At 35.0% G+C, this 12,543-nt stretch overlaps 1 protein-coding gene across 4 annotated transcripts in view; it reads right to left on the bottom strand.

Annotated features, from left to right (window-relative positions):
- PTPN4 (protein tyrosine phosphatase non-receptor type 4) overlaps positions 1-12,543 on the bottom strand; it is a 117,148-nt gene that overhangs the window by 11,044 nt on the left and 93,561 nt on the right. For all 4 annotated transcript variants that reach the window (XM_087712155.1, XM_087712147.1, XM_087712150.1 and 1 more), the window contains 6 exons: positions 9,493-9,649; positions 5,975-6,141; positions 4,607-4,697; positions 4,466-4,527; positions 4,062-4,208; positions 2,047-2,175 (listed from right to left, as the gene is read on the bottom strand). In XM_087712155.1, coding sequence (XP_087568281.1) covers positions 2,047-2,175; positions 4,062-4,208; positions 4,466-4,527; positions 4,607-4,697; positions 5,975-6,141; positions 9,493-9,649 — 753 coding nt within the window. The remainder of the gene's footprint in view (positions 1-2,046; positions 2,176-4,061; positions 4,209-4,465; positions 4,528-4,606; positions 4,698-5,974; positions 6,142-9,492; positions 9,650-12,543) is intronic.

Raw genomic sequence — 12,543 nt, forward strand, 5'->3', positions numbered from 1 at the left:
TTCATAGGGATTGCACACCAACATTTACACATGGATAACAAAATCACAGTTAACTCATTCAGCCTATGGGAACAGAGATAATCAAGTTCTGGAGCATTTCAGTATTTCTATAGTTACCAACATCTTGACGATATAGTAACTAGTATATGACTTGGAAAGTCATCAGCAGAGGGTCCATTGGTTGGTTCAAGGAGGCAGTGCTACACTCAAAGTTAGCCATTTTCAGGGTTGGATGGGTAACCAGAATTGCCAAGGGCACCGTCGAAGGCACTCAAGGCGAAATGTGTCTGTGCTCAAACAGAAAGCCACGCACCTTTTCAGATTACTTTGATGAGCGGCATGTTCCTCTGTCCACAGGTTGAAGGCCTTTTCCATTTGTTTCAAATGGGAAGTGGATGGACAGAACAGACCCTTATGGATAATGGCATTCCTCTTTGTTTATGAAACAGATAGCAGATTCAGTGATTTTTTTAATGCTCCAAATGAGATGCTGTGCTCTTACATCTACTTCTTTAAGAGTAACACTTTTCAGCAGAGCATTTACAAAAACATACATTATATCATACATGTATACAACACACATGTATATAATTGACTGTATATCAGTCAATTATTGCAGGAATCACAAGACCATATGAAGTAAGTATGTTACAACTTAAAATTTTCCTATCTGAAAACTAAAAAACTATAATAAATGGAAAAAATATCAAATTTTGAAAGGCCCCTTCAGACTACAGGTAGTTTGTACTCATAACCACAACTGGGACTGGAATTTCAGTTGCTAAGTGACACAGTTAACTGAGTCATCACTTAACAATTCATTTTTACTGTGGTTGTTAAGTGAATCACTGTAATCATTAAGCAATTCACTCTGGTTGTGAAGCAAATCTGGGTTTACCAATTTACTTTTGTTTGTCCAGAGCCAGCTGAGAAGGTTGTATATCATGACTGCATGAGCGCAAGATGTGGCAAACCATTGTAAATGTGAGATGGCTGCCAAGTATTTGAATATCCATTTTTTTCAGGGCTATCATGACTCTGAACCAGGGGTGGGTTTCTCGCCCCGTTCCAACCGGTTCGGTTGGAATGGGGCCGGCGGCATCCTCATGCACGCGCGCAGTGCACGCATGCATACTAGCGTCTGTGCGATGCTCCAGCTGCTCCTGGAGGATCACGCAGGCGCTGTATGTGTCCTGCGCATGCGTGGAAGCGCAGAACTCGTCAAAACTGGGTAAGAAACGCGGGCGGGCGGGTGGACCCTTCGGCGTTCCCGGAAGTTACTTACTTCCGGGTTCGCCGACCAACCGGTTCGCGGGGACCGCTGCGAACCGCCTGAAATCCACCCCTGCTCTGAACTGTCATTAAACGAACAGTCATAAGTCAATTACCACCTCTCTCTATAAGGTCCTGGTTATAGTTTCTTTACCCTATGTCTAAATCTAACTCTTGTACTGCTAATATTAATGTGCTTTTCTTGTTACTGTTAGTATTAAACATCAGCGTTTCTTATTCTTTAATTTTTTTGCAATAAATAGCAAAATAATTAAAAATTAATTTCTGATATTGTATTATTATTTCTTTGTTTTAAATAAAATATTAGCAATAATATGTTAATGCTTTAGAATTCTCTCCATTGTGACAGGGAAGTAAAAGTCAAAATGATATGGAAGAAATGAAGTTATATGGCGAGTTGACTTCCAAGAGTAACACTAGACTAACAATCATGAAGTAAAGAATACCCAAGTCAAGGAATCACTAACTCAGATAAGCAAACTAACAGTAAACAACAGGCTGAAAAAGAACTGGCCAGACCATTCCACCAACACTGACAGTGCAAACAACTAGTATATAAACGAGAGCCAACTCTATTCCTGCCTAGAAGTGATGATGTTATGTAGTTTGGTAATGAAACGTGTAAGAAATCAAACAAATTCAGAGAACACCAAGGACCCCACAGTTCAATCAGGAGCTAGAAATATTCTCTTCCTCAGTTGAATTCAATTAATGGATTTCACAAAATTGGATCAATTAGACTGAAAGTCTCACCTCCAAGTTAAATAATGTCATCTCTCTGAAGACATAGGCAGGATTTCCTTCTTCTGAATGACAGGTGACTTGGAAATTCCCATATAAAGAGCTTCCGCCAGGCTCTGGCCAGTATTGATGACATTTTACCTAAAGTCAACAAATTATTATTATTATTGCTATTATGCTTTGTCACATAATCAGCTCCGTTTAGATTGGATTTGATATTTTTATCCACCTATCAATCCTTCCCAGAGACTTGGGATAGGCAGATTATGTTTTTTGCTGGTGTTAAAGATATCAGGATGTAAGCAGTTCCAAGTAAAGCTGCTTTTTACTGGTGGTGATTTTTTCAATGTTATTATTATTGCTACTGCTACTAAAATGGTTTCTACATACTAGTAGTCCTCAACATGGAACATAATTGAGCCTGACATTTATGTTGATGATGCAGGTCACTTTTAGAAACTAGTGGTATAAAGTAAAAATAAAAGGTACATAGTGATGCATTTTTATATTCTTCAGATGACCAATCCTAGTAACAGCTGTGTTAGATTTGGTTTAACTGGATAAAGTTCTTTCACATTTTGTAAGTACATTTAATACAGGAACATGTGCTTTTCAACCTGTTGGAAACTGATTGGCATAGTGTGACTGGTCCAAAGTTACTCAGACTGCTTTTATGCCTAAAGTGTGACTAGAACTCACAATCTCCTTGTTTCCAACCTGGTGCCTTCATCACTACACCAAACTGATGCTGCATCACAATACTGAATTTGATATCACTAATTTGTTCACTCTGCAACATGTTGTTCAAAACAGTTACTAAGAAATGAAAGGCTCAGCATAAAATATTATTAAATACAGATTGTATAATCATTCACATCCTTGAAAAGGTTTTTTTTTTAAAAAAGACAACTAGTACTGGTTTTTGCCCCCTCCAAAATCTTTTAAAAATACAATAGCATTTATTGTCTTTTTAAATGTTGCTCAACAACTAACTCAGTACACATGCTAGACCAGGCTAAAGAGAAAAAAAGGCATTATCTTGTCATTTGTAAAAATGCCCTTTGATAGGCCAGAAAATCTCTGAACATACAAGATGTAGTAATATATAGTAGAAGAGTTCTCACAGATAAAAATCCTTAATTTTTTTTATTCTAGAGGAACAAACAGAATATTCAATCAACACGTAAAGCTGTAACTAATGCAATGTCTTGAGATGACTTTTTGAACTGAATGGCTTGGCTAAATCTTTTAGCCATGTCATCATATATTTTAAACCTGAACATTCAGAAAAGAAGTTTCAGACTAACTCATAGTTTGTTATTTTAAGACTTATTCTTAAACTAAGAATTTTTAAATTTTTAAAAAATTTTAAAAATCTATTTTTAAGACTTACTTAATTTATACTTAATTACTCAATTTATAATTTATTTTGACAACCTTCCTGGAAATGTATGGCATGAGTCCTCTTTTTCTAGTAGTGAATGTTTCTAAAGAGTGAACAGTACATAGTTCTATACCAGTAATGGTATCCTCTCTTCTTCACTATCGATTCGGTAGTGGGAGCTCGCATGTGACATGTCTGGACATGCGCAGAAGGTCTGTGATGACGTTTGGGTGGGTGGGTGGAGCCTTGCACCGCCGCCACTACTGGTTCACCCGAACCGGTGTGAACTGGCAGAATACCAGCAATTTATCTTAACATGGGATCATGGCAAGGTAAAATGTCTCTCTCTCTCTCTCTCTCTCTCTCTCTCTCTCTCTCACTCACACACACACACACACACACACACACACACACACACACACACAAACACTTTAATGTAGGGCTATGGCATACCATCATAGCATTATTATAAAATGTGATCTATGTTGCGAAAATTATTAAAAATGACTGATATCAATATTTAATATTTAATCAAGCAATAGTTCAATCTCAAATAATGACACAGTTTAGAAAGAACAAATTTCCAAATAAAAGCCAGCCTCTTGGCATCTATTAGTTGTAAAAGTTACAATTGAGGACTTACTCTGCCCCTTTCCACTTGAGTGGTTAACATAACAACCATCGAGGAGCTTTGTTCCCAGGTCATCTGCCAAAAATCTGGGCAAGTGTTGGGCAAAGGACCTTGACAGGCAATGTATTTATTGATTATACTAGAAGAAGGAATTTCCATCTAAAAATAAAGAAATTTGCAAAAAAACATTTAGAAATGTCAAAACTTTACATGCTCTTTATTAGATCAAACTTAATTTCAAGAGAAGGCTAGAAAATATATTAAAATATGTGCAAGAGTTTCTGCATCTATGACCACTGTGTAACTTATTGAAATAAATCAAATAACTATTTTTTATAGTTTTTACATCTAAAATGTTAAGCTATTTTACCTTGAAAACAGAAGGAATAAAGAAAAAAATATAAATGTCAACTCACATTTATATAATTTGCATTGATGTAATCATCATTACTGTTTAAAATGACCCGTGTAGCATCATCTGAAATAAAGATAAACATTTTATTTTCCAAGTGACAACTAAAGGTAATATGTTTACTCATACATAAAAAAGTACTTACAAGGCGAAATGTCTCTGTATCTATTTTTGGAAATATTTTGAGGTAATTTGGCACAAGACATTGTCATCCCAGGCTTCTTCCTATAAAGTTGCTAAATAGCAACAAATAATAAGATAACAAAAACAGAATATCAGTAATGAGATAGTATGTGCAAGTAACATAACAATTCACAATATGTTCCTGCTTTCCTATATATTATAAAGTAGAATTTTATCTTTCTATCTATCTTTGTTTATTACATTTAATTTGCTCTGCAAATTAAAGACCTTTAATTGTATGTAATAAAACACTAATGGTTATATTTTGAAAAATACAAAAATTAAAAATGGCATCAGTCCCTGAACGCTATAGGAATATCTGTTTTAAGTTCTCTGTGGGTGGCAATTAGGAATGAGGCCAACCTAATTTCAGCCAGGAGACCTTTCAAAAAGCCAGCGCTGTCACTGAGAAGCAACACCTCCTGACCTCTGTCTCTTTCACTTCCTGAGTGGGAATCCACCAGCTACTTCTTCTGAAATAATCATATAGTTTGGGCTGATTCAAGTTGGGAAATCACAGGGTCCTAAACATACCCTGATGGCTAAGCCTTAAAAGGCTTTATAAATTAAAACTAACATTTTAAGTTTCACTCAGAAGTTTACTGGTCCACAGCACAGCCTCATGTTAGTGAATTCATGGGCTGCTATGTTCTGGACTATTTGCACCTTCTGAGTGGTTTTAAAAAACAGCTCAAAGTACAATATGTTACAATAGTCCAGATGGATGGTGATAATGGCATGAAACATTGTAAGGTCCTCCCACACAAGATAGGCCACTATTGTAGCATTTCTCGCTGTTCCCTCCCATTCATCTGAACAAATGTGGCCTTTTTGCAATATCAGTTATTAAAGAACAAACAAATGAATAAAACTGAAAGTGCAGTCCTGAAAAAATAAAGTATCTTCCTCTGCCTTAAAGCATGCAGTTTAGATTACACCAAGGTAATATGTGATCTACATTTGCAGATCTACATTTCAATATGCTTTGTAATGGATACATATATTTATATAGCTTTAAAGTAACTCTGTTCTCACTGAATAATAATATTCTTATTTTATTCAATTGGGAATGTATACAATTCTAGCTAGGGAACATTCGGAGAAATGTACATTTATATTTGAAAATTTTCCTTTAATGGGAGGACTTAGATTATTGGATAATTATGCTATCCTGTTTTTTTTTAATCTAAGAAAATAATTTCAATGAAGCAATGCAAATTGTTTGCCAAATATTCCTTACCCTAAATTGAACCTGTGGCTTTTTAAAAATCCAAAATTCTCAAATAGAAGGTACACAGACAAATATAATATCTACAAATAAATTACTTACATCAAATTGAGCCAGGACTGTTCCAGTGATAAGCCCTTCCGCTAGTTGAAACATTGATTCTCTCAGAGCATTGTCATCCTGGTGAATTCCATCAAGTGGGGACTTGTCAGGTATGTACTGGAAATCTGGCTCACTTTCTAGCTTTTCTTCTACTACTTCGTAAACAGCTATAATAAACCAAAAGTAGCAGAATTATTAAGACAAGGAGTCAAGTTGTACTGCTTGGAAACAAATATATTTAGGCAATGCTTTTGTTGAAAATGCGACATTACAGCATGGTATAAAAGATCTAAATATTGTGAATAAAACTAGGTGTGAGGATACTGATTAATTTTTGTTTGGATTTAAGTGGCACCTTTTTGTATACAGAATTCTACTGCAGATGACTATTAGCATATATCGGTAGAGGAACCTAGAAACATGAGCTTCAAAATAACATGAGAGAACAGAAGTAGTGCTATTTTAATACTTTACATGAGAAACTCACTGCCTTTGGCTCTCTCCATCTGATAGCCAGCTGGCAGCATACTGCTGAACTTTTTGTCTAAACTGTTCAGATAAGAACTGGTGCTTGAGCTCTTTTTCCACCTTCCTTCTCCATTTCCCCTTCTTTGGGTATTCCATTTTAGACTCTAAACTGGGAGACAGTGACTGATGAGCACTAAGCTAGAAAGCAGGAGTCTGTAAGTTCAAGTCCCATTTTAGCCATGAAAACCAGCTGGGTCACTGTCTCTCAGCCCAACTTACCTCACAGGATTACTGTTATGGGGAAAATAGAGGAGAAAGGTGTATTGGATATTGTTCCCAGTTTTGAGTTATTTGTAAAAATAATAAAGGCGAGATGCCAACAAACACATTTGCATATTATTCTTGAAATTTTTACTATCCTTGCAAAACTTGAAAAATGCTCCAAATAGGGTCAGCATCTACAACCTATCTACCTTTAAGTGGGCCTTGATTTTGATCTGCAATCAAGTATCCTGATACTAAGGAACATGGCATCTTTTCCAGCCCTTCCTCACATCAAGAGAGTCCATATTAGGGTTTACTCATGAGTCACCACTATCATCATGGAGCCTTCAGTTATTTCTTCAAACTTCTCTGCAAAGCAATAATAAAGCTAACAAGATATAAACTTTTGACTAACAAAATGATCTACATCATTTAGCCAGATGCCATTATCCTGTATCTAGACTCAGTCTTCATCCTCAGCTAGAAAAAATAGACATCGCTGGATGTCTCAGGATCTGCTTGTGAAGAATACAGGACTCTGGAGTCTTTGAGAGCCGCCTTGCAGGCTTGCCAACTATGAAATCCAGATGACTCGGGGCTTGCTCAGACTAACTTCTGAAATTCAGAATAAGTCATCCCAGAAGGAATTATGGCATAGTCCAGTAGAAGTGCAAGTATTTCAGGTAATTATTCTCTCTCTATCCTTAGAGTCTTGAAATCTGTTTCAGAGGATTCTTTTAACCCTTTACAGTAGATCTGGGAATCACACAGTAGAGAAGCATCTCCCACCCAAGATTTGAGCAGGCAAAAAGAAAGAATGTCATTTTTACTAGATGTCATGTTATTATCATTTAACAATTATGCTCCATATGTTTCCTGTCTGAAACAGCATGCATTTGACATTTATGTGGCAGACAGTATTTGTGGAAAACAAGCATATTTTATTAATACTGGTTAGAACAAAAACAAAACTGAAAAAAAAATGTGGAGGAGGAAATTATGGTTTTTTGCTTTTTAATTTGAAATGTTTTCATTTAAACTAATGTTGCTTTTAGCACAGTTTGGCAAGTTAAAATAGAATACATAATCAAGTTTCTTTCTAATAGCCACGATATAGAAAATTGAATTCAAAACACCTACACAAATAATGGATTAAAATTATACACTCTTGTTTGTTGACCTAATTCAGCAATTTCAACCTGCTTAGCTAGTTTTATTTCTAGTTATATTTTTCTACTAAATGTTCCTATATTGACACTGAGCAATAAACCAGAATTAAGTATCTCATACTCAGCCAACAAGATACCACAATGGTTTATACAAAAGTTCATTAAGAAAATGTTATATTCATCTGGCTTAGAGAAAAAGTTAAAAATGAGCTACTTAAACGTAGAATGCACTGGTTCAGACTATAAGTCACATTAGGTTCAATGAGGCTTGCATCCAAAGAAATGAATGTAAGACAGCATTCTTAATTTTGGAACACTAACTGCCCAGAGCTAAAGCAGCTATAAAAGTAAAGGAAGCTTTAAAAAAAAAAAAAAAGTATACATTTTGCCAAAATGATGAAAGCACAAAGCTCTGTAACTTCCATTAAAAACAATAAGATGAGCAACAATATATTGGTACAAATAATAAAAGAAACGGTTATGAAAAGATCAGAAGCAGGAAATAGACAAGAAAGGGAGTTCTCAAAGGATAATAAAATTTGAATGAAATAATAGAAATAACTGTTAGAAAACATGCATTCAAAATATTTATAATTTCTAGCTACTCATTTCAGTTAATAACACATGAAGAGAATACAAAATTGTAGCAAAATGCTCCAGGGAAGTGAATTTCTTCTTTAGTGGAAAGACAAATATTTCTGGATTTTTTAGGAGAAAAAATAACATGAAAAGATACATTAGATATATGCATATTATTATTAATGAATAAGCTGGAAACGTTATCTTTACAGATGTAAAATTATCTCTCTAAGTTTAGTTTGTGTATGATTTTACTATTATAATAAAAAAAAATTAAAAATGTATGCAGTATATAGAACTAAATAAAGATTCTAAGTGGTATTTTTAAACTAAACAATTATTCCAAAGTAATAAGGAATAAAACAAGGAGTCCATGTGGATTTTACTCCCCTAGTTGTTGCTGACTATAGGATGTGTGTGTGTGTGTGCTCATCTCAATTTCAGGGCCACTGAGTCTCCGAATAAATTTACGTGGTCATGTGGATACCATGACATAATGGACACTGTTACCTTCTCAATAAAGTGGTACCTATTTATCTACATTTGAATATGAAGTGGTACCTATTTATCTACTTGCATTTGCATGCTTTCAAACGGCTAGATTGGCAGCAGCTGGGGCAAGAACAGGAGCTCACCCTGTCACGTGGCATTTGGGTCTCGAACCTGGCTGCTGGCTTTCTAGCCGGCAAGCCTAGCATCTTAACCATTGAGCCACTACACCATACTAATAAAGCATAAAGATGAAAGTACATTCCTTCTTATATTGTGTAGGTTGAATTAATTTGTCATATCTAGAATGTTCAACAGTCTCAACATTTGAGCAGATTAGGACAAATATAATGTTCACATAACTATGTAAACATTGTGTACCCTATTAGAGGGCAAACACTGACTTGGCTATTTTTCTTTTTTATACAGAAACCCAGGTGATAATTTACATTACATTAAAACTATGGGTATATAAGAACAAATGTTCTAATAAAAGCATAGTGTAACAGGGAAAAAAGAAGCATGTTTTGTACAGGTAAAATTACTCACCATTTGGTCGAACAAGGAGTAGAAGTTCCCCTGAATGCCGCTCACAGCTAGCTTTAATAAACATAACAACTTGATCGTGGGTGTGTTCTGATATATCCCTGCCATTAATCAATACAACCTGGTCACCTTCATTCAAACGAGGGACACAAACATCTGCCTGCGACACGAAACAAAGTTTTATTCTAGCGGATATGAGAAGTGTCTTTTCTTTTTAAATTAACTGATGAAAAACACAAAATGGAGATACTGAAAAATTAGATATAATACTAAATCACAGTCCAGTGTACAAATGTCCATACTTGTTTAATATACTTTTCCCACTGGAGTAGTTGTGAGAAAGATTTTGGAAGCTTTCACTTTTTTTATCAATTGCAGATTTGTAGCAGCATGTGAAAAGTAAAAGCATCAAATAATACTTTTTGAAATGGACTTTTCTTCACTAACCATAATTTATCAAAAACAGATTGAGCTACACTTATTCAATAACAGAAGCTTTTAATATTTCCCTCATGGCTGTGTTTGAAGCGGAAAAGCAGAAGAGTACACTCAGTATCATAATATTAAGTTATGTACTTCAGAGTTACACATCTAAATACAACCGTTAAATAATCAGTTTATGTCATATCAAAAGAACAGACACAAAAATATTGCTTACTTGTTCATTATTTACTTTTTATATTTATATATTGCCTTTTCAGAAAAAAGTTTCTGACACTTCTTTAGATTGTCCTAATAAGTTCTTAAATATTTTTTTTCTGTTTAAGAATAAAGTTGGACACTGGAATAAGAAAAGCTAGGTGAATGAGATGGATAAAAAGATAGGTCCATTCTATCTGATGAACTGCCTTGTCCTATTAGGACAAGTCCATCCTACTCATGCCAGCACAGAGGGCCTACTTTGGGTCCTATTGATCAAAGAACTCCAAATATTGGGATCCAGACGAGCCTTCTCTGCCATAGAGCCCGCACTTTGGAATATCCTACCCTGTAAAGTCTGCTCTCACCATTCTATCCTTCCACAAGAATCTGAAAACCTGGCTCTGCTGGTTGACCTGGGGACCAAAGGAGGAGTACCACACTAGACTGATAGTAAACCCTCGCTACCTGCTTTCCCACCCATCTATTTTTGGGTTATCATATTGATATATTCTAGTTGTGTTGCTTTTTCATTGTTTATTTTATGGTACTATTATTTTATTTCTGTCCTGTTTACACTTTCATTTTCTTTCTTTTTATTATAGTAACCCACTTAAGAGTAATCCCATGACAAGATAGGTAGCAAATACATTTAAACAATAAAACAATAAAAAAAGAAAATTGTACAGTAACTTTTCTGAATTCTCTGATGTAATTATTTAACCTATTATTCACATATCACAAACAGAAATTTTGACTGTTCACTAGCAAAGCACAGAATAATCTATTTAATGCAATAGAGATTTTAACTGAACTACAATAAAGATAATCCTTTATCTATCCCTGCCCGATCTTTAAGGCAAATGTTAAGGTTAGCAGTCTCTGACTATCCTGACTTCCATCAATTTGTGTAATGTCATCTTAAAAGAATCTAAATAAGTGGGGATCATCACATTTTAAAACATGAAAAGTACTTATTTTTCTTTATCTGTTTAAAGTTCCCTGAATTCAGTTTTATTGGAATACACTCAAATATTGAGAGAGAAAAAACATTTTCTCTACACCTTCTATACCATTCTTAATGTTGCATCCTTACCCAATATTCACTTTATCCACTGTGTTTTGAACACATTGATTAAGCATTACATAAGATCTTATAGAGCTGGGAAATTATAGAGCTGGAGCACGGTGAGTATAAATACTTTACAGTATGGCATCTGAGGGGACCTAAATACAGTAGACCTTCTGTCCCGACCATAATTCATTCCGTAACTTTGGTTGTAACCCAATTTGGTCGTGACCCGGACCTAATTTTTGAAATTTGGCACTTACAAAAAAATTGGTGCAGAAAGGGAAATGGGCTGCGAAAAAAAATTGTGAATTTTTTGGTGGGAACTCGATTTGGTCGTGGTCAGAAGCGTTCGTGACCAGAGGTTCTACTGAATCTACAAATGTGGTCCTTGACTTACAAATGCAATTGGTATCAGATTTCTAGTAGTAGTTACGTTATTATGGTAGTAAATCAAAGCAACATGACCAGATTTTATATTTTTACTGCTATCATTATGTGAGCCATCATGATCCTTAAGTGAATCTATGGTCATTAAGCAAATGCCATGGTAGTAAATGAGAACTCCTCTTTCTGAATAGGTATTTTTTTTTGCCAGAAAGAGGAAAAAAACTTCGGAAATCACAGTGATGTGACCATGGGATGCTACAACCTGATCCTAAAAGGGAACTGATGCCAAGTGCCCAAAATATGCTCTTGTGAATGTGGGGAAGGTGTGTGTGGAATAATAGTTTATGACATCCAGAAGTGCTTTTTAGTCATAAAACACTTATTCTGGTCTCATTGTAATTTCAAGCAGTTATTAAACAACAAGGGACCATCTTGACTTATATTACAAATTGATAAATGTATAAAAGAAGGGGGAAATTATAAACCAAAATACCAATATACTTTTATGAGTAACTTCTTTTATGTTCCATTTTATTTTTATTTTTTAATATGTATAAACCTCTAGTAACAATACAGCAAAGACCATAATATTAAGGATTACACTTAAAATGGAAACCTTCATTATATTTAATGCATTTTGCAGGCGTTAGTGCTACACTTGATTTTTTTATATATATATAAAATCTTTAAATGTTTAAGTTTCCTAACTCATCACAGTAGTAATAATCTCTGGTTAATATAAGCAGTCCTTGCTTCATAACTGCCCCAATAAGTGTCTGTTCAAAATTATGATGGCGCTGAAAAGGTAACTCTATGACCAGACCTTGCCCTTATGCCTCTCACAACATCCCTGAAGTCACAAGATTGAGATTCTGGCACTTCACAACCAATGGACTGTCACAGCATCCCATAGTCACCTGACTGCCATTTCAATGCTTTACAGTTGGCTTCTGACA

Source organism: Thamnophis sirtalis, unplaced genomic scaffold, assembly GCF_051295495.1.
Source record: "Thamnophis sirtalis isolate CommonGarterSnake01/CBP01778 unplaced genomic scaffold, rThaSir2_p1.2 scaffold_1, whole genome shotgun sequence".
Lineage (NCBI taxonomy): Eukaryota > Metazoa > Chordata > Lepidosauria > Squamata > Natricidae > Thamnophis > Thamnophis sirtalis.